The following is a 24,426-nucleotide window of genomic DNA, read 5'->3' on the forward strand; positions in this document are numbered from 1 at the left end:
CATAGATTTTACATTGCACCTCAGGCTTTGGTGAAATATGACAAAGCTTTTATGGAAATTGCAAATACTATTACAGTTGGATGGGATTTTCTATATCTCGCATCGAAATGCCGTAGCCATTGTGAAAAAGCGAAAGACATTTTTGCTTCACTGAACAAATTGGTGAATTCTAATGAATCATTTCCCAATTATATGCATTGTTCAGGCAATCATTTAGCTTTGAACAACCTTCCACACCCAATAGCAATTGCACTACACCATATGCAGATCCATTATTGTGGCTACTTTGCACCTCGAAACAGTGTGAATTGACTCAGTCATTGCTTACAAAGCATCCAATGCATAGATGTTGATGATACATGGGCAAAATCTTAATGTGCAAACAAAAAACATAACAGATGTTTCAACAGCCACTTAAATGAAAACAGAAAAGGTGCCTTGGTTTCACCAGTATTTTATTAAAGGGTTGATTTGGGATTTGTAAAAATAATTTCCAAAACATACATAAAAGTCTTTAGACAGAAACAAAAAAAGGAAATAAAATAGATGGAAATTCCAGCCCACCTTACAACAACATAAAATTATAAAATGTACAGAATATTTAGATTGGTTTGATCTTGAAGTGTAACCCAATTAAACTGAAGACGAGACATTTGAGGTCCTGCACCAGGTAGTAAAATACTCGTAAGCCTTCTGGGTCCCTAAAAAGGACATACAAGACAATCATCAGTTTATCAAGTATTACAAGATGTCAAACAGAAAGCGCGGAAAATAAAATAACACAGTTCTAGAGTAACCTCTTCCCTAATTAGTGGTTCTCTACAGAAGGCAGTAATAATGGTATGACAGTATAGGTACAGGTATACACATCTAAAGTAACACTGTGGTTAAAAAAAAAAAAAATCCTCAAGTAAATATATGCAACATGTAAGCAACTATATTCACCCTTAGGAGGAGCCTAATGCCAGATAAAGAAAGTCCTATTTTTTTTTTAATAAACACTTTTTATTGATTTAACGGCAGTGTAACAAAGCACCACAAACTGAACTTCTTCCATCATGCTCCACCCCCAACAGAAAATCTTATTAATAAAGAACATTGCAAGGGACAGTTTTTTATGCGGAAGACAACCCATAGTATTCCCAGTATTTGCCCCGAAATATGTTGAATTTCCGAGGGCAACCCTGTGCGCTAAAAATTGGTTACTCCTGTTTGGCACACCAGTCCGTGCCAGACTGGCCACAGCTTCAGACTGGGCGGCCTGGGCAACTTCCAAGCTTGTGCAATGTCACATTTAGCAATTAGGGACACCAAGCCCACACACACCCTTTCGCCCCGCGGCCCTCCAAACTACTCCATTAGGCCCAACAGGGCCACGATCGGTCTAGTATGGATCGCCAAGGGTGGATGTACACAGGACCTTTCCAGAAGAATGATGGGAATAATGCAGCAACCTCGCGGAACTAAGCGTTTGGAATTTGGAGCAGGAAGTTCAGTCTTAATCTTTGGGCTGATACAGTCTGATGGGTGTAAATGTCCCGACTTCTGGTAAATGGGCAATGCTGCTGCTTACTAATAAATAACATATATAATTGGTAATAAAAAAAAATTAAAAAAAAAAAAAAAAAAGATTTTACTCTTGGGATTTTGCACAACATAATTACATGGTGCCTGCGGTGTGGGCTAGTCAGTGGATTGTGCCAACTGGCTAGTTGCCAGTGTGCTGTATTTTTGAGAAAAAACAGTGGGTTTCTGGAAGCTAGCTATGTTTTATCAATAACACCCTTTGATCTCATAAATGTACCATTACCTGTTATAGCAAAGCATCCTAATCTTATGGAGTCATATACCCCAACAGCCTAAAAATGTTTATCTCAGAATGCTGCAGGTAACTTACTTTGATTGGTTCACATTAATAAGGGAGCCAATTTTTGAGGTGGTGAAAGAAATGTGTTCATCTCCAATCACAATTTCGAGTTCCTGAAGAATGGGGAAAAAAACACGAAGATCATCATGAACACATAACCACAAAATATTTGAATTTTTTCATTTTTTGCATATTTCATCAAGACACAAATACTGCAACTTGTCTGAATAAACGCCTTCAGTAAATTGCAAACGCATGATGCCAATCAAGAGTTTGTTCACTTGTGTTCTTGGATTTTAAAAGTGTGCGTGCGAAACGACTGATACTTAAGCACTATTATTGCGCTTTAATATGGAGTCCCAAACAGGCAGTCTTCCCTGAGGATATGCTGCGATACAATCACATTCCTCATCTTGTCCCAAATACATTCCTCATCTTGTCCCAAATACATTACTTTGCCCAGAAGCATTCTGCAGATGAGATGAAGCAGAAGCATGGCTATTAACGCAGTTCCCATTTTACTATTTCAGCAAAGGATTGCTGAAAGGACCCCTGTGTACGTTTATTTTCTGAAACAATGAATGTAAGCAGCATGCATGCCATGGATCGGATGGGGAGATGACCCAGAGGAAAAATAAAAACCAATGTTCCACAAACAGGTCAGCAATGCTTCTACCTCCTACTCGCACAATAAAATTGGCCATACAGATGAACCTTAATTATTAGCAATGTTCCATTAATAACATAACTGTGGGATTCTCCGATACAGCAAAGCAGCACATTTACCCACACTATTACTTGCTGTGCACACACCTGCAGTTTCCCACAGCTATCAAGAACAGGCTTTGGCAAAGCCAGTAGGTATTGCAGTTGGGACCTATTGGCTTTGCCAATGTCTTCTCGCAATTCTCTGCAACAGCGCTTCCCAAAAACCTTCGAATCAAGAAATTTTTTTTAGCGAGACAAACTTTCGCGATCCACCGGGTTTTGGTGGACATGAGAAGGGCCATTTTCTACAGCATCATGTGATGGTGCACTCATTTACAGACAGTAGTTTTTCCATTGAAATGGGCACTAAATTTGCACAGGGATTCAGTTTTGCTGATAAAACTACAGTGCACACAAATCCTAGTGTGCAAATGGAGTATCCGTTAATATTTATTATTTATGTATCACGAAGAGTGTCTTTGTTTTGAACCTATTAAGATCTTTGTTCCCATCATACTTTAGAATTACAAAAACGTGCTTCATTTTAGCTTTCATAACTGCTGAATGTGTACACTTAATCTACATGTGTTTACATTGTTCTGTATTACAAAAGATTACATCCTACAATCTTTCCCGTCACACTCCCTGTACCCCGGGAAGACTGTCACATAATTCACTTTAATTTTCCTTCTCTGACTGTAAAGTGAGAGGAGTTTGTCAACAACAATCTCCATGTTCAAAAAACAAGCAGCAATTCATCAGAAGACTTAGCCTGACATACGACTTCTGTCTTTGAAGAGCAGCAAACGTGACAATACAGAGTTTAAAGGTATCTTTATTTATTGTTTGGACTTTTACGACACATTAAAAACTGGCTCCCGATCCGACACAGTTTCAGAAACATTGCTCTACAGTGTCAAGCTTTTTCTCGATCCTCTGCAGCAGCACCAAAAATAAACAAGCATTAAAAATGCTATAGGTCTCGCCTTTTATTAAGTTAAAGTCATTTGCTTTGCTATGCAATACCATTAGCAAAGCAAATGGCTTTAACTTAATCAAAGGCAAGACCAATTGCATTTTCAATGCTTGTTTTCAGCTGTTATCTCCACTTGGGAAACAGAAGGTCTGGTGCAAGGATGTTCAAACTCTGAGGTTAAATGGCCTGTTGCTGTTCAAGTGCTCCTTTTTCCCTAAGCAAAAAGTCCTTTTTGGGGCCATTTCAATCTGGGACCACCAAGTGGTTGTCTTTGGTGGCATGCTAAAGCTGCTGTTAATGATTGTAATGTTCGCTGCCATGGGGAAGGGAGGGACACTGAGCTGGTGCTGCTTCCGTGTAGACTTGAGCCGCTGGGTAGTCCCCCGCGGTGCCACCAGGCGCCTTGACTCTAGTGAGGGCCCCCACGCGGTCGGCAGGCACCTTGACCCTGGTGTGCCCTCCTCCGAGTTCCACCACGTGCCTTGACTCTGGCTAGTCCCCCGCGGTACCACCATGTGCCTGGTCTCTAGTGAGGCCCCCACAGTGCCAGCAGGCGCTTTACTCTGGTAAGGCCCCCGCGGTGCCAGCAGGCGCCTTGACTCTGGTGAGGCCCCTTCAGTGCCAGCAACCAGTACTCTGGTGAGGCCCCCATGGTGCCAACAGGCACCTTGACCCTGGTGTGCCCTCCTCCGTGTTCCACCACGTGCCTTGACTCTGGTGAGGCCCCTGCGGTGCCAGCAGACGCCTCGACTCTGGTGAGGGCCCCGATGTGCCAGCAGGTGCTTGACCCCCCGTGCCAGCAGGCGCCTCGACTCCAATGAGTGGCGCTGCTGTCTTTGGCACTTGAGAAGCGGCATGTAACGCGCACAACCATCGGCTCCAACCCTGCATAATGTTATAAAGCGCCGGCACACCCAAGGTTTCGATAGAGGGAGACCATCCGTGCTGGTTAGTGGGATTGGGACAAACAAGCGTCTACAGCACCTCCTAAAAGCCAGGTCTTCCTCAGCTCAGGTCATAGCGTCAGGATGCAGGTTCCAGAGGGTCCTTCCTCTCAGACGTCATCTTTTGTTAAGAGAAGCTATGAGGAGCTAGAAGGAAGAGCGCACCAAGTAAGATATGGAAACAGGAGCCGGGTGGTCTTTAGGGATTCAACAGATGACGTATTCACGGGTCTACGGTCACTTCGGGGTGCTAGGTATTGACCAGAAGAGGGGTTACAGAGCAGGTGGTGGGGAAGCGGGGTGGGGGGCACCATATTCATCTGCCCCAGAGGTGTGCGGTTAGTTTAATACACGCGGGGACAGTACCCCCCACCCCCACACACCCTGAAATATTCCAGCTACGGGGAGACTTCTCTCTCACCTGCAGGACCCCCACCCAGTACATCTGGGTCCCCGCCCCCTCTCTCTGCCCCTCTTCAGTACACAACACATGATGTCAGAGAGCAGCTCGCACGGCTGCCCCTGTGCCAGGTTCAGCTCCTAGCGCCTCCCCTCGCGCCTCTGGGCGCACCGCAGGGGCTCCTGTATGTAAATGCTTCCAAACCATTAAATTCACGAGCTCAGCCTTTCTTTTCCCCGTGCCCCCTGGACCTCCTTTCATCATATTGTTTACAATAACTTATTCCATCTTTCTTCGACTTTCCGGCTCTGTCTTAGATTTCCGACGTGAATGACTGCCTCTCGTTTCCAAGCCTCAGTTTCAGGACTTTTCACAGCAAATGATCTTACATGAAGACCCTGGGCGTGTGACCCGTGCCCGCCACGTACGAATCGAAGCGCTGCAGAAGGACGACGTTTCAGCAAACGCTCAACCTACAAATTCCAGCAGATGCCCCCACAGAGAGTGCCAACACTTCACCCCTATAAAATAAGAATGACAAGGGTGAACGTTTGCTTAATACAGATTACTGCGACCCTGCGGCTTGAATCACCAAGACTCAGTGTGCCCAAGGTCAGCGGAGGCATCAGGGGCGCTAGGGGAGCTGCAGAAGAGGTGCTACAGTGCAGGCAGTGGAGGAGCTAGGGGGGGGGAAGAAGTCCTGTTTCACTGCCCCAGAGGCGTGGGTTAGGTTCACACACGCTAGGACAGTGCACCTTCCCACGGTCAGCGGAGGAGTCAGGGTCCTGACTATCAGGTGTAAAGCAACTTTTCAACCACCATTACTCCGTGGCTGCTGGTGCACTCTACATCTGCATGTAAATGGTAACACATGTGCACTACTAGGCGTTCACCATTACTCCGTGGCTGCTGGTGCGCACTCTACATATTTCCGACACGAAGCCAAAAATTACAACATCTGCGCGGCTCAGGCTGGAATTAACTGACCCGGCCTAGCCTGCGACTCGCTGCAGGGGGAGCACTACACGACGCCTCAGGGGTCCAACGTCGGAGCGGTGCTGGTCGGGACTCTACCACATCCATAGAGGTGAGTCTGGCGTAGTGTCGGCAGTGGTGGGGAGGGGTTGCGAAAATACATGGACAACGGACCTTATCTTTAGGGAGGGCCATCTAGAAACAGATGGCCTTGCCTAAAAATAAGAAAGTGCTTCAGGACAGCTGTGAAGCAGGAGAGCCAGTCCGGGTGGGCCGTCCAAAAAGGCGAAAGGGCAGCGACCGACAACCCTCCGTTTCAATGGGAAGCCAGCGTTTAACAAACACTGACGCTACCTAATGAAAAGGAGGGGTGGGGCTTAGAGTTCCCTTCTTGAAACTGCCTTGTTGACTATAGCTCTCGCATGCACGCTCCGACGCCAGGCGAGACCTAAAAAAATAATGAAGAGGTGATATGACAACACTGGACGGTGGTTGCACCATTCCACTGGTGCGTACCTGCATGGGGAATGACATAGGCGAGTGCGACGCATGCTTGCACCAACAGAAGGACACCATTTGCTTCAATTTTTTTTAATTTACCACTCCAAGATAGCGGACACAACTTGGTTAAGTAAATAAAAAGGTAAAGATTTAGAGCGAAAGCACAACTAAAAAAAAAGACCCACAGTGGTGGGGCAGTCAGGTAACAGAGGAGCAGATGCAGGGAGCAGGTGGGGACATGGAATGCAAAAGCTTTGCACGAGTATCAACACAACTGCAACAGTGATGAGGTTCGATAGATCATGGTCTGCTGTTGAATTCCAATGCACAGTAAAAACAACAGGTCCAACCCCATAGTTTTGAACTTTGAAACTTCACATGCTTATTTGCATCTCCCAGCAAACTTCCACTCGCACAAAAGCATCCTAATCACACAAGCAGATTGCATGTTTGCTTTGATAACTTCTTTAGGACTCTCCTCCCTTCCTTCAGTCTCTTTGGGGCCACTCATGGCCAGGTATTCCAACAATAGCTATTCTAACTTTAGCCAATAGTGTATCCCTTTAAACCCCACTATCTCTGAAGAATCACTAGCAAAACTTCATGCCCCAGTTTGGATAAACTTCCACACAAACATTTAGCACATAGGACACCGGCTTGACCACTTGTGTTTTCTCTTGGACTCCCCTTTACAGCATGCTCACTACACAACATTTGTCCCTCTCGTGGGTGTTTTCAGTCATTAATGGGGAACATATTTTTCCTCCAGAAGCAGTGCTCACACATAGTTTTGAAGCCCACAGTACCATTCGCCATGCTGACATACTTTGTCACCTGGTGCACGATTCAGCGTCTTAGTCATTTCAAAGACCTAGCTTAAGTCTCCTAGCCATCTCCATACCATACAGCTGATAAGTTATCACCATGATGGTGCTCTATCCCCAGTGCGCATAGCATCCTTAACTTAACCGCTTACACATTGCTTAGTCTCTCTCCTAACCCTCAGTTCTCAGCAACTAGCAACAAAATCAGATAGCTAAGTGCTGTGATGAGAGGAATAGCCTTGCATTAGAACCCTTCATTCATCAAAGAAAGGGCGTTTTATGGGCTCTATTCAAAGACAGACATCATTATGCTTTTTCGGTCAAAGATTTATTCTGACTGTACAATCATTTGGTTAAGTTTTCTATGAATACTGTTCTCGCCTGCACTGTTACATTATTACAAAATGGCATCTGAACTGAATATTTTTCCTCTACTTCAGGTTAGGCAAACATGGTGTGATTTTCTCCTAAACTGTACTTTACAAAATGTTAGTAAAGGCATTTTACTAACCTCAACAGAGACTTAAAAAATTAACATGCTTAACCTCCAGAGGAGAAATCCACAAATGCCATGCTAAGGACACACACAATATCCTTCTCTGGCTCGACATCAACAACCCAGAAAGATCTAATGCTAGAATTTCAAACCCAATCAGCCTACTGGGATGCTGCTAGAAGTGGACAACCTTTTTATTGTGAAGCGTCTTTGGAGATTGACCAACATATGAAACTATCGTCTCTTGATGTCAACTGTGCAGTCCTCGCAAATTTCCTTCATCATCTTCATTCACTGTTTTCTGACTTACTCTCCCTTTGCTCCCAGTCATGAAAAACTCCTCCACTTGCATCCATTTCTCAGGTTAAAGATATCTCATACATATACACTGCGAGTCTGCCTACAGCCCTCTTCCCCTTGTCCTACTTCCGACTAATGAGAATTGCATCTGTCCATGACCTTGTATCCCCATGGTGCTATTTTTACATTTTACTAAATGTTATATGCAGGGGGTTGAAACCCCTCATGTTCTGGCCCTAATGGTCTTTACATGGTTCCTGGAATATCTGGTGTCTGTCCGCTGCACCACATAAAACAAAAATCAGTACATGCACCAGGAGATTAACCAATTCTACTGACCTGCCGTCCTACTCTGTCAGGTGGTGGCCACAGAGCATCATCTTCCTTCGTAATTTCACTGTCATCAATAATTCGCTTTAGTTCCTCCATAACACTTTTGTGTACATAAGCCTAAAAAGCAAGAGTAAACGTTTCTGTGATATTCCAAATAAATGCTTTCACAAACGTTAGCAATAAGTGCATATAAACACCTTGAGCATCATGCACCCATTTTACCAACAGAATAAAGTGCCTAGAGGCAGGGCCGCTGAAATTATGCCATTTTGAGGCTGTGGCGATGTTCACATAATTATAGATCTGTTGCATTTGACACATAAGCCATCATCTGCCGCATAATCTGCAAATTTTAACAACAAAAAATATTCTACATCATGGTTCAAAAATTACTAAAAATGCAGCAACACGTGTTGCCGTTCAGTTGAAGGCCCTTTGCAAAGCTGGACTGGTCAACTTTCTGCTGTTTATTGCTACATTGAGGTGTTAAATTGGTACTAATGAGGTGCAACCAGTGCCCAGACGGTTACCAAGTTTAAAAAAGGCAAAAGAATGAAGTAATACAGTGGTGTTACGTTGCACAATTTGCCCTCTTAAAACAGGATTTACGCATCCATGCCGCATAATTTGGCCCTCTCCTGCGGCATAATTCCAGTGGCCCTGCCTACAGGGAATTAAATATTTACTTGACCAGGAATGTTCTTTCAATATAGTTCTGCTTGAGCAGAGATGTAAATAGAAAGTGAGGTACAAAAGACAACATGGAAAAAACTGAGTAGAACAAACGTTTGAGAAAGAGGCGGGGCACAAATAAAAAAGGGGTATGAAAAAGCTGCACAGAAATATCCAAGCTGAGTCCCAGGAAAAAGAACGAAAGCTGGACTATTAAAATGGGGTAGGAAACGAAAAGGGCATAGGCAGCACATATTTGTCTGGAATAAGAGCGAATAACAGACTGCACTATTTAGAATATTCTATTGAGATACATAGTGAATACATAAAGCAAGGGACAAGTGACTTTGAAGAACAGCATATCAAGTGTACACTATGCTTCCAGGATAAGAGTTAGGAGGGGAACAAAGAAAACTGCAATATAAAAAAGTGGTATACAGATGGATGAGGGCTCAAAATACATACAAAACTATCAGGAGCTTTGGCAGAGATACGGGAAAGGGAGCATTCGGCAGAATTATGGAAGAGTTTCAGCAACATTTTTTATAATATTTGTCAGCGGTTCTTAAACTTTTGACTAAGGTGGACCCCTCTGAATCAATGTAACCAGAGAACCTCCACTTAGTTTATTACCGGAAGATGGGGACCCCAGCCTAAGACATTTCTACCATTTGAACTTCAAAACACACAAAAATACAGAACCAAGTATGCATAAAAAAAATACACAAATGCTGAACTATTTTTTTTAGTCTCAAATAAATACAGAAAAATACACATTTTAATGGGAAAGTTGGAGCCTTTCTAAATTCGTTTTTCATTCTAAAAGATGAAGCCACATGCTGAAATCTAGCATTTCAATTAGTTTTCTTTACTCCTAATGTACCCTCTCTTTTTGTTGGTGTTTCAATTGAGGCCACCCATTGTCGTTACTCTGCTTGCCTTACTTGTGCTGCTCCAACGAATCAAGCTAAGGATGCCAACATAATTTTTAGCCTCTAATTTCAAATTACTTCAATTTGCAGAACGTCTTTTTATTTTCAATTTTACAACCGGTTTCTTTATGTACACTTTATTAAACTACCGGGGGGCTCTCGGACCACAGATTAGGAACCATTGCTATAGGTTATACTGGAGGGTGTGGTTCACAGAAGACCGGTCTGCTTTCCTATATGGGTGCTTGTTAAAGTGGCTTGACGCATACAAATGGGATTTAGTATTTATTGCCTAAACAGTACCAAAGATCCGCTGACAGCTAGTCTTCCAGATGTGACCGAGAGAAGAATGGAAAGTTGGAGAGAGAACATTCCTGCGGCTGAGTTGAACACAGAAGCAATGGAATGAAGGGAAGGAGGTAGAAGGAACTGGAAGAGGCTGGAGCATAAATATGAGGAACTGGTCACTGAAGTTGGGAGCAAAAAGATACAGAAATATTATGAGTGACACCACTATTTTATAGAGGCAAGATGAATGTAAATAATGGAAAAGATTTTAAGGGGGTCGAGCTAGCTAATGGATTTAGAGTGGAATGAAATAATTGCTTGGTAAAGCAGCAGTTATATGTTAAGGAAAGAGCCATCGATCGTTTGACCTCCACTAGGCAGAAGACAGGAAAGCAAATTAACATGAGAAGAAAACAAGGGGGGGCGGTGGACAGCGAACTTGCTCTGCCAGTGAGCAAATTAATGGTGGAATAAACAAACATAGTTCCACGTGTCAAACTGGTTGGGTTATGCGTCATATCGGAAATAATTACCCATATCCCTGAAAAATTAGGTACATAAACACGTTTTCTACTATTACAACTCACGAAAAGGCTGCATAGGGACACAGCATTTAAGATCCCCATGCAAGCAATAAGGAAAGGATTCAGCACTAAAATTCAAGGTTCGGCGAGGCAAGTCAGGGCTCTCGAATGAAGCTGCATATGATAGACTCATTCAGGTTGGAACAGATCTTTGCTCACGCATCAAAAGAAAATCAGAACATTTTTACCAGACCTGAAGGTCTAGAGACTTGAATAATCTACTCGCCCTCACTGTAATGCGCTTGACCCATAAACTCGACTCAACTGTGATTCTAGGAAAATATTTTATTTCAAGTTGCCTTTTTCTTCATTAACACATACGAGAGCACCTTCAAATATGCGAGTTCAACAGGTAAAAAAAAACCTTGCGTTTGATTTAGTAGACTAAACTTTTGCTCCATATAGAATAAAAAATGTGTCCACTTATAGAGTGCACATGACCTCTGACTTGCCTCTTAGTTCACTAACAGAAGTCAACAGGGGCTGGAATGTTTCTCAGTACATGGTTTAAAAAAAACTCACTTTTAATATATATGTTATGTTAACGGGTTTATAGAGCGTGACAGCTGCCTCAGCTAAGAGGCGTCCCGGCGCTAAGCAACACAAGAGTCGTACGCATAAAACACTGAAGGCCTACAGAGAGGGGAACAGAAAAGTCTTAATGGTTTTCCTAAAATGAAAATAATTAGTAAGCCCACGAATGTGGGCCGGCAAAGAATTCCACAGAATGGCAGCTCTATTGAGAAAAGAGTGCCTGCCAGCATGGACTCTTCTCACCCGGGGGATCACTACCAAACATTGTCCAATAGATCGAAGTGATCATATAGGAGTGTAAGGTAGAAGAAGGACAGAAAGAATTTGGGGAGATGTCAATTTCAGAATTTTAAAGGCAATACACAATGCCTTAAACTCAATTCGCCTGGCTACAGGCAACCAGTGAAGGCGGCGAATTGCTCTGGTCACTGAGCAAGTTCTGCGCAAGCCCAAAAGAGATCTTATGGCCACATTCTGGACTCTCTGTAGCCTCTGAATTTCAGATTTATTCGCTCCCAGGTACAGCGAGCAGGCATAGTCCAGCCTGGACAAAATCAGGGCCTGAATAATAATCTGCCTGGTCGAAGCATCAAAAAAGGCCAGAATAGGTTTGAGCCCGCGCAACAGACCGAAACAAGTTCCTGCCCCCCTTTTCATCTGAATCTGGAAGTTAAGTGAGGTGGCCATCCAAACCCCCAGGTTCTTCACTACAGGCTTAGGGGTAGGGGCCGCACCCAGACTCTTGGGCCACCAGAGTTTACTCCAGCAGTCATGGTTTCCTCCCACCAACAGCACCTCTGACTTGTTGGTATTCAGTTGAAGACAATTGGCGATCGCCGAGAGGTCGCCCTGAAATTTCCTGGCGTCCTGCTCGGGGTCACTCGAGAGAGCCACCACTAACTGAGTGTCGTCGGCATAGGAAACCATGGTCAGCCCTCTGCTCCTGGCAACATCCGCTAGAGGTTGAACATAAAGGTTAAAGAGCAGGGGGCTCAAGGACGAGCCCTGTGGGACCCCCTGGCCAATAGAAAAGACACCAGAAGCAAAAGGGGGAGCAACCACCTGAAACGTCCTATCAGCAAGAAAGGAGGACAGCCACCCAAGAGCTAGGCCAGTAACTCCCGCCTTAGATAAACGATTCAGCAAAATGGCATGAGACACAGTGTCAAACGCGGCACTGAGATCCAAAAGGATCAGTGCCGACGTCTGCCCCGCGTCTAAAGCCATCCACAGATGTTCAGTCACGGCCAAAAGTGCTGACTCAGTGCTGTGGCCAGGCCGAAAACCGTTTTGAGAGGGATCAAACCTCTGATTTACAGTAAAAAATCCATAAGAAGGGAATTGATATAGGCCTCGGTGATCTTCGCGATCCAAGGTAACAGGGAAATGGGACGAAAACCTTCTGGGTTATAGGGGTCTAGAGATGGTTTCTTGAGCAGCGGCAGTACCCTGGCCTGCTTCCAGCCCTGGGCACAACCGCTGCGCTCAGAGACCCACTGATCACCATTTCCAAAGGGTGAATGATAGTAGATAGCAATTTTTTGAATTGGTCTGGCTTCAAAGGATCGGCAGGAGAGCCCGACTTAACCCTGGAGCAAAGTGTCAATAAAACCTTTTGCGTTATAGGGGGAAAGGCTTCAAGGACACCATCAACGAGGTTACAAGAGGTCTCAGGGGGACCTATGGGAACCATAGGGAAGCTTTTATAAATGTCCTCAACCTTCTTGACAAAAAAATTAGCTAGATCTTCGCACTGCGAATCAGAGGTAATCAGTGAACTTACAGCATCCTTCTGAATTTTAAGCTCCGTCACTATTGAAAAAATAGTCTTAGCCGGATTTGAACTCCCTCTGATCTTATCAGCATAAAATGTGGCATGCTCAACATGGAGGGCCCTACGGTAGCGCTTAACAGCAGCGCGATACAGATCTTACGTAGGGCAACTAATTTCGCATTATACCAAGGGTTGGGTTTATTGCGCCGGTTCCTAGACAACCTAACAGGAATAAGAGTATCCAGAGGCCGGGTGATCCAATCGGAAAAAGCCGAATAGGCCTCGTTTCGGTCAACTGAAATCGCCGGGAGGTAGCCGCAAGATGGCTTTGAAGATGTTCCCAGCTCAATTTGTGCCAAAGGCGCTTAAAAGACGAGGTGCTAACTAACTTGCGCACTGGCAAAATGTCATCAATCACCATAGAGACTAAGTAGTGATCGGACCAATCCACAGGAACAGGAGCGTGCACCACAAGGGAAGATATATTAGTAAAAACAGGATCGAGTAAATGTCCAGCCAAATGTGTGGGACCTGAAACTCGTTGCTCGAGCTGACAAGCAGCCAGGTCAGCCAGAAAGGATAGCACATTAGGATCTGAAGCACTTTATAAATGTAGGTTAAGATCGCCTATAAAAGAAAAGTTAGAAGCGTTAACCGCTAGGGTGCTGACTATCTCAGACAAAGCAGCTCGAAACTCTGTAGACGGACCCCGGGGACGGTAGATTAATAGTCCTGACATAGTGTAATTAAAATTGAAAGTAATTTTAAAATAGGCGCATTCACAATCAGTAACAATCTGTTGGGTGAAAATACAGGAGAACCCAGCTTTAAGGATGACCGCGATACCCCCTCCTCTCGTAGGTCTATTCAGAGTATAAATCATATAGCCCTCCGGGAGAGCAAGTACCTGCTCTATTACCTTGTCCTCTGAGAGCCAGGTCTCAGTAAGAAATAGATCAGGAGACCTGTCTTCCAAGAGGTAGCGAATATCAGCAAAATGCTTGACTAACGAGCGACAGTTAAGCAAAAAGACAGTCACCGAGGAGCGGGGATGGGGTTATTGGCTCCAATCGGGACTAAAGATAAAAAACAACAACATAAACACCCGAATGGGCCCTCCAAAACATCCAGCCAAGGTTGATATGTTACTCAAGCATAAAGTGGTAGCAGTTTCATTTACAAATATACTTTTTTCACTGAAATGGACACAAACGTGCACACCAATATGCAGTTTAACTGATTAACAGATAAAACTATATGGCGTACAAATGATAATATGTGGAAATCAAGGTTTTAGCAAATATCATTTTCACATCACCAAGTATTACGATCTGTTTTGATCCTGTTAAACTTCAGAATTACAAACAAGCATTTACAATGCAATGGTCTCGGCATTGTTGAAGTTAGAGCTATTGGCATTGCTCATGACATTATTTTTGTTTATGTTTTTAAAACATTTAAAGAAACGGCATTGTTATTTACAATGTCAATAGCTTAATCACTCTCAAATGCGAGACCTATTGCATTTGCACCCACACAGAGCCACACACAAGGCCACCCACACAGAGCCACCCACAGAGCCACTCACATAGAGCAACACACACACAAATAGAGCCACCCACAGAGCCACCTACACACACACACACACACGCAGTAGCCCACTAAGTGTTACTGTAAAATCCTCAGAGGACTGTGTCAAGCTCTTATCTCCTCACACCACATCGTTTTAACAAGATGTCTACTTAATTCACAAACATGTACCACTTGCAACTGCTTGTGTGGAAAGATCTTATTCGTTGCAGATTTATTCTGCCTGAATGTCAGGGTAAAGTAGCCAGTACATTGGTTTCACACAAAGTGGTATAACGAAAAATACATTGTGCAAAATAGATTATTGTTCATAAAAACATTCAGTCACACAATGTTATTCAATATAAGAACACTGTTCAACAGATGACAGCCAAGTGGCTACATGCCTGTTATTGGTCATAAAAAATTGGGCCACATGGTGTAATGTGTGAGAGAGAGTGAGTGAGTGTGTATGTGTTTTCCCAAGTGCTATCGAGCACAAAGCAGGAACACGGACTCTCAATATGGCTGATGCCAGAATGAATTATATATATATATATATATATATATATATATATATTACCTACTGGCGGTTGCCAGTAGGTAGTTATAGTTAGGACCCTGTTTCCATAGGAAAACCGCAACATTCTATTTGGAATAACTTTGGCGCCGGTCGACGAATCCTCGCGAAATTTTCAAAACTAATGGGGCGCTACGCTCCGCTCCTACCCTGTAAGTCTCGGGGGGATTCGTCAAGCGGGGGCTGAGATAAAAGGGGGGTCCCAAAACGCGTTTTTCCCATGCATTTTTCCATAGGACCTTTAGACACAGCTACAGCCCGAACGGCTGAACAGAGTTCCTTGAAATTTGGCAGAGAGGTAGTCTACAGGTCAAGGAAGTGCCTTTTGTAGGTTTGGTGTAAATCTGTTCAGTAGATTCTGAGAAAATAGCCTTTAAATCAATATATATATCTGAGCCAGCTTACGGTGCGCTTACGGTGCGCTTACCGTACGCGCACGCTGCCGTGTGCGAGCGCGATTATGATTGGCTGTTAGATCTTAGTAAACATTCGAATCGGTCGAAACCAGGAAGCGGCGGCCGCCATTTTCTCTCTCGCAGTCTGAGCGGGGGTTAAAAAACAAAGGCCAAATACATGTAAAGGGGCTGTTTAGACAGCTCCTAAGCACCTAGCCATGTTGAGGGAGTCCTCAAAGATCCCCCAAGGCCAAAAATGGAATTTTAATTTTTTCGATAATTTCACCGATTACGCTTACCGTATGCATATCGTAAAAATTAATAAAAAAAATAATAATATCCATACTCTCCCCACCCCATGTGCAAATGGTGGCCGAAGGGCACCATTTGTGCATGATATATCACATATGTGAAAAATTAAAATATTACCTTTCACAACGAAGCGCATCATATGTCCTCCATGTGCGCACGGTGCGCGAAGCGCATCGTGCGTACATGGCCCATCTAGCGTAACGTGGGCACGCGGTGCGCGTAGCGTACCACATGCCCACCGTGCGTGCACGGCACTAACTGCGTAAAGTGGGCGCGCGGTACGCGAAGCGCACCGTGCGCACACGGAACGAACTGCGTTAAGTGGGCGCGCACGCCACGAATGGCGTAAAGTAACTTAGCATTTAAAAAAACGTACAAATTCACTGAAAAAACCATAGGTTTCACACACGTTATAGTTAGGAATTAGCATTTAAAAAACCTTGCAAATTCAGTGAAAAAACCATAGGTTTCACACATGTTATAGTTAGCTGGAAATTTTACTGATAAAAAACCAATGAAATTCCCCCGTTATAGTTAGTGCAGGCAACTATAACTCACGCGACCGCAATCTTCTGCTGATGCTAATACTGTATTTAGACACTTATTTGCCCATGTCTTCTTCCATTAAATTTTATCTATACATATATTACAAATATTTTTTTTTCATAAAGACACATATGTCATCAGCAGAGAATTGCGGTCGCGTGAGTTATAGTTGCCTGCACTAACTATAACGGGGGAATTTCATTGGTTTTTTATCAGTAACATTTCCAGCTAACTATAACCGCGTTTCGGCTGTACATGCAGCCTTTGTCAACTCAAAAAAGCCTTGTTTTATCACAGTTTAAATAATCCCCACGTGCTTGCAAGCACATAAAATTAGAGAAAATCCTACCCCCTTCGAGTGAAATACATGGTTATGTGTTTGTACTCACTGCTTGCAAACCCGTAAATTTCGGAACTATAAAATCATTTAAAAGTTCAACAGTAGTCCTTGCAGTATTTTTAAAGTGCAGTGGTGATATTAATTTCTTTTCAGTACTTGGGTGCCATTAATTCATGAGACTCTCGCAAACAGTACATTCTTCTATCGTCGTCATTTAAATGCCAAGATTTACAAAGCGTGCAGCCCTCAGCCTCCAAAAATACTAATTGTTCAACATTTTCTTCAAATTAAACTGGAGAAGCAATGTCTGCTTACAAGCCATTATTATCTCTTTCACAGTAGGTTCTTTGAGCGCTGCGTCTTGACATAAAAAACAAACCTGGCTGCTTCCTCTGGTTTTGTCAATTCTAAAATAAGCCGATAAGTCCCACAGTCCAACCAACAGCGGGCTGCCATTCTCGCAGGGGATTCTTATGACTGCAGTACAGACACGTCACGGTTGTTCGCTCTGTTGCATATCCTCAGTGGTCTGCTGACCTTTCACCTTTGTACAGCAGCGCAGACCGTCAGGAATGAAATTCATGGGAACCACTGCTGGCGAATGCCTCCAGCCGTGCCCGACCCCAATCCATGCCATAAATCTGATGTCTGGGCTTCCTGCAGAGCTCCAGTCCCCGCCAAGGGTAGCCTCTCATACATATATTACAAAATACCCCATGCCACACTCCCACAGAGACTCCTCAGGGGAACAGTTCAGATCACCAGTTCAAAATTATGGGCGGGGGAACCACACAAACCGCACTGAGGACACTCCAGACATCAACTTATGAAGGGGCACTGCACTGCCTCATATGAGGCAGCATCGCTTCATATAGTGAATGACTCGGCATACACACAAAGCAAGGAACCGCCATTCACAACAGATCACCACACACCTGGACCACTAGGAAAGGCGCATACACTCTAAGAGCAAGCCGCCGCCACACACCGATCCAGCCACCAAAATAGTAACCACGCTGTGGATCAAACTTCAGCAGAACAGGATAACAGGTTGACTCCTAAAATCCAACTGTATGTAGGCAGGCAACTAAAAGTTGTAGGGCACTTGCCCGGATTCAGGAAATAGGCTGATATTGGTATGTCAATCCTTAACAAGATATGTGCCGAACACGGGAGCCGAGAGCAAGGGGAGAGGACGCCATTAACACCACCGCCTTTCTCCGAGGTCAAGCAGAAATGCCTCGAAGAAACGCAGCGGCGTTTTCGGATTCGGGGCGTGTTTTTCTTTCTCTCCTCTTGCCATTGGCTGGAATGTTTCCATTCCAGAGGAGAGAAAGAAAGTAAAAAACACGCCCCCGAATCCGAAAAAGACGGGGCTTGTTTGGAGAGACAATGCTCTTCTCCAATGGGTGACCAGTATTTCAGAGGCCAGCCAATGGAGAAGAGGTAAAAAAAAAACGGGGCGGGTTAAAGCTCCACTCCTAACATTAAATCTCGGAGCGAGACTGCGCAAGCGCAGCCTTCGAGCCGAGACCTAAAAAGTGCTTTCCTAACTTCCAAAATATATTTAGAAATATTTGTGCAGTTAATTTACAAACTGTTTAAATGTTGTGTGCCCGGCAACATTGCCAGACTGTCCACTTTACAAAATCATCTACTTTGTAGTTGGAGAACGAAAATTAAACGCCAATCTCCAGGATAAAATGCCTTTAAATCTGGTCTTGAAATCTTAAACACGAATTTGTAACAATACATAAGCTGAAATTTGACCTCTGTCTGTGAATGCACAGCAAATGTGATAAGAATTGAAGGATTTTTTTGTTTGCCAATATATTTCCTGACTCAACAGAACACCTGTTCCTTGCCCACTCGAGCTAGCTTGCCAGGGCAGTAGGCCTTAAAAATAGCTCGCTCTGATAAAAGCTAGTTCGCCAAAGCGAGTGAGAAAGTTAGAGATTTGAGGTCTGTTTCTGGTATCTGATATGAGAAAGATCACTGTAAGATTCACATATGGTAAGTTACGCAACTATGAAGGGGTATAAATTTTAGGTGCACAGCTATTTTGCTATAGAATACACAGCACAGAAGATGTGTCACCATTCTGCCAATCCGCCATTAATACCTCAAAGTACTTGCCACAGATACAAGGCCGGTCATATACTAATAGTGAGGATTTAACATTCTACTAAGCCTAACGAAACGTTGTAAACACAGGACAGGAACAGACTACGTTCTGAGATATTTCTGTCTTGAACCACCAGGGATTTTTCACAAAATAATATAAAGAGTTCCAAAACCGATAGGATTTATTTTATTGAGCCCACTCGTCGAACACCATTTCACGGATTCAAAACATATACTTGAACACTAGCCCTACGTCCAGATAAGGATTACCCAACTACGCGAGTGATTTTTTGTTGTGATAGACACCCCAGCTTTTTTTGTTCAGATAAACCGCTCAGTGGCTTTTGACATGGTACATTACTTTGACTAATGTCAATTAGCATCGGAATCAATATTAAGGTCATAAAATGAACTGCATCTTTTCTAAGGTTTCTCAAACACAAACCAGTGAAGACAGAGCTGTAAATTATGCCATCCCAAATAACCACGAATCAAAACCAGGTAGGTTTCATACACACTGCAAGTACGTGGTGAGGCAGACAGAAAATGCCGTATTCACTTCCCTTATAAACCCCTAGCCCCTGAGCCCAGCAAAAGATTGATGCTCAGCTGCCCAGTCACTTGATTGCCCCACATTCAAAATGTGGTTCTGACGCATGCATAACTCTCAAGCGGCACTCACGTCGTATGAGGTAATTGACCATATCGCCTCTCATATATTCATCTTGCTTCACTATGTCCCTTTGCATACCTTCATTTAATTCAGACTAAGCAGTCTCCCCTCGAAGCGCTCACATTTATCGGCTAAAAAACCACCACCACCAGAGCAATCTTCAACACAGAAGCCAGGCTGCTTCCCATCTAGAGTTGTCTAAAACGAAAGTACAAAAATCGGGGGGTTTGTGGAAGACCTCTTGTGACACTCAATATATACTTCCTCAAGCTCATTCTTTCTAGCGCCAGCAAAACCATCTTTGAAACTCAGAAGTCTTCGCCCCTCCATCTAGTCATTTGCAGGATGTTGTTCTTATAATGCACTATTTGTTGTTGCCCATACAGCTTTGATTTTCCCTTGCTCCCTTTACACCACACATCCAAGACAACCTTTTGGCGCTTTGCAAAGTGCTTCGCTGCCAAGTGGTCCAAGTCACGACTATTTAAATAAGTGTAATAAAAATGGTTAATATCATACAATACCTCTTTTCTGATCATGACATCGTTTTTGTAATTGCTGTTGTTGGCATATCTTAATTTCCCTGTTGAAACAAAAATACATACAAATGAAAAGTCACATGTGCGTAGTCTGTCTTCTGGGGTTCAAAATTTACAATCCTTTTGCCAATGAAATATGCAAACAATGGTCAGACTACTTAAGATTAATATGATATTTAATGGGGATAGGTCGGAGCACACAAATAATTCAACTTCAGTTTTGAAATTCAACACAATATTTAATTGTGGTTCATTCTGCCACACGGACGACCATTCATAATGATGACATGTTTGACAAACATGTTTTTTGGCCACAATTCATACATTTCTCGATGCAGATATATTGCTTGAAAGCTTCATAGCCCAGGCTTTTGCGAGCATTCGATGTTACATTTTTCAGGACATGACAAAGATGTCAAATAAGTCTAGAATTATGCACATATGCCACACTTCACCTATTTTTCTTCTTGTTTTTACATCCAAAGCACGGTATACCTGAAAACAGATACTGAATAGTGTATTAGCAAGCTTTATAATAGTGGTGGTGATATTTTCACTCACTTCAGGGGCATGCAAGCCACTTTGGTCATCACCGTTAAAGCTTCACTGGATCCAAATAGGTCGATCAAGGGACTCAAGATTCTCACAGAGCAACCAATTCTGCTCGCCTCCAAGAAAGCTCATACGACTCATGTCTGAAAGCACGGAAAAAATGTAGGCAGCAAGAAGGTGCAACTTGTACAGACCATTCACAGAACGGTATGCGGATAATAAGGTAGGCAAGCATTGGCAAATGCCACAGAGCAGCCTTATTACTAATGTGCTTCTTCACAGACTGCTTGTGTGTTTGAGTGGGCTGGCATTAAGAGAAGGATTCAACAGTTGGATGAATGGATAGATGCGTGTGGCTTACATGGATGGCTAGAATAGGTGAGTAAATAGGTGGAAGACTAGAACAGCAGGCTAGTGCAAGAATAAATGAAGGGTATGTACAAAGTGAAGAGTAACGTTTGGGGCAAAAGGAGGGCGGTGGACCAAAAGAGGGGCGAGCAGTGTGGGAGAAGGGGAAGTGATTGAGAGCAGGTGACTAGTTTAATAGGTGGGATGATCAATGAGAAACAGTGTGGGTTTGGTACGAGGTTGATACGGATGGACTGTGGAGCATACATGGGTATGAGCAGAGGCGCAACTAGAGCCAAATTTTAGGGGGGTGCTAATAAAACATTTCCGGGGGGGCGGCTGAATCTTTAAGCAATAGGCAGAGTGGAACTGCAGGGGCTCTTAGAAGGGGTGAAACAATAGCAAGGCCTCATTAACATGCAAATGGTATTTTAAAGACCTGTGAGGTGCTCGGGTGCGGCTGTGTGGTGCCCCGGAAGCTGTCTCCTCCCGGGCTGCCACACACGACGGGGGGGGGGAAGGGGGGGGGCAGAGGGTTTGGGAGGGCTGAAGCCCTTTGAGTCCAATGGGTGTTGCGCGTTTGGGTATGAGAGATGAATGGAAAAGTTGATTCAGCATGAATGTTTGCATTTGTCTTAGCCACGTAATAAGTAACAAACTGCTGTGTTATTATTGCATTAGGACTTGTGTTACAATTTTGTGTTAACCTGAATTATTCATGACTAGATGAAATGCATAATGCCCTCTTCAGCAGTGGCATTTGAGCCATATATTATAAAGCAATGGAATTGCTGCGAGGGTACCCCACCCACTGGTGCATTCCACTGACTACTATTTCAGCTTCAGAAGACAAGACAAGATCTGCTTCTTCCCTACATGATCACACTACTCACAACAATATACAGAAACATTATCAACAAGACATTAAAACTATAAAGAAACTCTTCTACATATTCAAAGCATGAATATTTCCACCATACACTTCGACAAATAGGGACATTGTAATAGAATGCACATATGTGGACATACAAGCCTGTACTTTGGATACGGATGGCACAGGTATCTGTACATGCGTATATATATATATATATATATATATATATATATATATATATATATATATATATATATATATATATATATATATAATTCACTTAAAAAACCATAGGTTTCACACAAGTTATAGTTAGCTGTACATTTCACTCGTAAAAAACCAATGAAATTCCACGTTATAGTTAGATCAGGTAACTATAACTTGCGCGCCCACAATAAACTGCTGATGACGTCACATATTACATCACTTATGACATGGTCAGTGACATCACTCATGACATCAATGATGACATCTGAAATGACACATTGTGCATTGCGGTCGCGCAAGTTATAGTTACCTGATCTAACTATAACGTGGAATTTCATTGGTTTTTTACGAGTGAAATGTACAGCTAACTATAACTTGTGTGAAACCTATGGTTTTTTAAGTGAATTTGCAAGGTTTTTTAAATGCTAATTCCTAACTATAACGTGTGTGAAACCTATGGTTTTTTCAGTGAATTTGTACGGTTTTTTAAATGCTAAGTTATGTATTTATTTTTAATTTTTGCGCGCACGGTGCGCTTCGCGCACCAAGCGCCCACGTTGCGCTTCGCGCACCGAGCGCCCACGTTGCGCATTTCGTACCGTGCACGCCGCGCCATTTTTTACAAAATATCAATTGTTTTTTTCTCCCTTGGGGGTCCTTAGATTTATATATTAAATGTGATTGTTAATTCTTTTTTTTTTTTACTGTACGCGTACGGTAAGCTTACCGTACGCGCACTCCGCGATTTTTTTAAAAAATTATTAAATTTATTTTTCATACTTTTTGGTCCTTCGTGAACCCCCTGACGAACGCTAGGGGGTCTGCAACTCTCTTCGTTGCCCCCTTTTCATGTTATCAACCTTTGTTTTTCAGTGCGAGAGACAGAAAATGGCGGCCGACACTTCCTGGTTTCGACCGATTCGAATGTTTACTAAGATCTAACAACCAATCAGAATCGCGCTCGCGCACGGCACCGTACGCGTACGGTAAGCTTACCGTAAGTGCACGGAGCGCGCTTAAAGATATATATATTGATTTAAATGCTATTTTCTCCGGACCTACTGAACAGATTTACACCAGACCTGCAAAAGGCACATACCTGACCTGAGGACTACCTCTCTGCCCAATTTCAAGTAATTCTGTTCAGCCGTTCGGGCTGTAGCTCGGACTAAAGGTCCTATGGGAAAATGCATGGGGAAAACGCGTTTTGGGACCCCCCTTTTTTCTCAGCCCCCGCTTGACGAATCCCCCCGAGACTTTCAGGGTAGGAGCGGAGCGTAGCGCCCCATTAGTTTTGAAAAATTTGCGAGGATTCGTCAACCGGCGCCAAAGTTATTCCAAATAGAATGTTGCGGATTTCCTATGGAAACACGGTCCTAACTATAACTATCTACTGGCGATCGCCAGTAGATAATATATATATATATATATATATATATTCACTTAAAAAACCATAGGTTTCACACATGTTATAGTTAGCTGGGCATTTCACTCGTGAAAAACCAATGAAATTCCCCCGTTATAGTTAGGTCAGATAACTATAACTCGCGCGACCGCCACTCTATCACAAGGATGATGTCATCGGTGATGTCATGAGTAATGCCACTAACCATGTCATGAGTGATGTAATATGTGACGTCATGAGCACTGGATTGCGGGCGCGCGAGTTATAGTTATCTGACCTAACTATAACGGGGGAATTTCATTGGTTTTTCACGAGTGAAATGCCCAGCTAACTATAACATGTGTGAAACCTATGGTTTTTTAAGTGGATTTGCAAGGTTTTTTAAATGCTAATTCCTAACTATAACGTGTGTGAAACCTATGGTTTTTTCAGTGAATTTGTACGGTTTTTTAAATGCTAATTTATGTATTTATTTATTTTTTAAAGTTTTTCCACAGTGCGCGTACCATGCGCGCACGGTGCGCGTCGCGCACCGTGCGCGCGCTGTGGGCGCGCACCGCGCGCCCACGTTACGTAGTTCGCGGAATTTTTCCGTTTCTACCGTGCGTGTACTCTACGCGCATTCCGCGATTTTTCATAAAAAAATGAAATACATTTTTGCCCTTGGGGGTCCTTCTGGGACCCCCTGACCAAGGCTAGGGCAGGGGTCTTCAAACTGTGGGGCGCGACCCCCAGGGGGGCCGTGGAGTGATGCAAAGGGGGTCGCGCCTTCCCAGTCACACTTCTGCCCGGCCCAAGGGCTTCAGCCCCCCCCCCCCCACACTTCCTCCGTCCTGTGTCTCAGCCCGGCTGCT

At 43.6% G+C, this 24,426-nt stretch overlaps 1 protein-coding gene across 1 annotated transcript; it reads right to left on the minus strand.

The window, feature by feature from the left end:
* Positions 1-566: 566 nt before the first annotated feature.
* LOC146834948 (protein mago nashi homolog) lies at positions 567-20,231 on the minus strand. The gene is made up of 4 exons (XM_085600155.1): positions 20,172-20,231; positions 8,331-8,441; positions 1,898-1,980; positions 567-701 (listed from the first exon to the last, which is right to left on the minus strand). The coding sequence occupies exons 1-4, from the start codon at positions 20,184-20,186 to the stop codon at positions 602-604; spliced, it is 309 nt and encodes a 102-aa protein (XP_085456281.1). The 5' UTR covers positions 20,187-20,231; the 3' UTR covers positions 567-601.
* Positions 20,232-24,426: the final 4,195 nt, after the last annotated feature.

This window comes from Triturus cristatus, chromosome 4_2, assembly GCF_964204655.1.
Source record: "Triturus cristatus chromosome 4_2, aTriCri1.1, whole genome shotgun sequence".
Lineage (NCBI taxonomy): Eukaryota > Metazoa > Chordata > Amphibia > Caudata > Salamandridae > Triturus > Triturus cristatus.

Bases quoted from the DNA above. Each gene is read 5' to 3' on its own strand.
- LOC146834948 (XM_085600155.1), bottom strand. The intron at 1,981-8,330 runs GTCAGTAGAATT...CCCATTCTTCAG, and splicing joins CTGACAGAGTAGGACGGCAG to GAACTCGAAATTGTGATTGG. The intron at 702-1,897 runs GTAAGTTACCTG...TGTCCTTTTTAG, and splicing joins ATTAATGTGAACCAATCAAA to GGACCCAGAAGGCTTACGAG.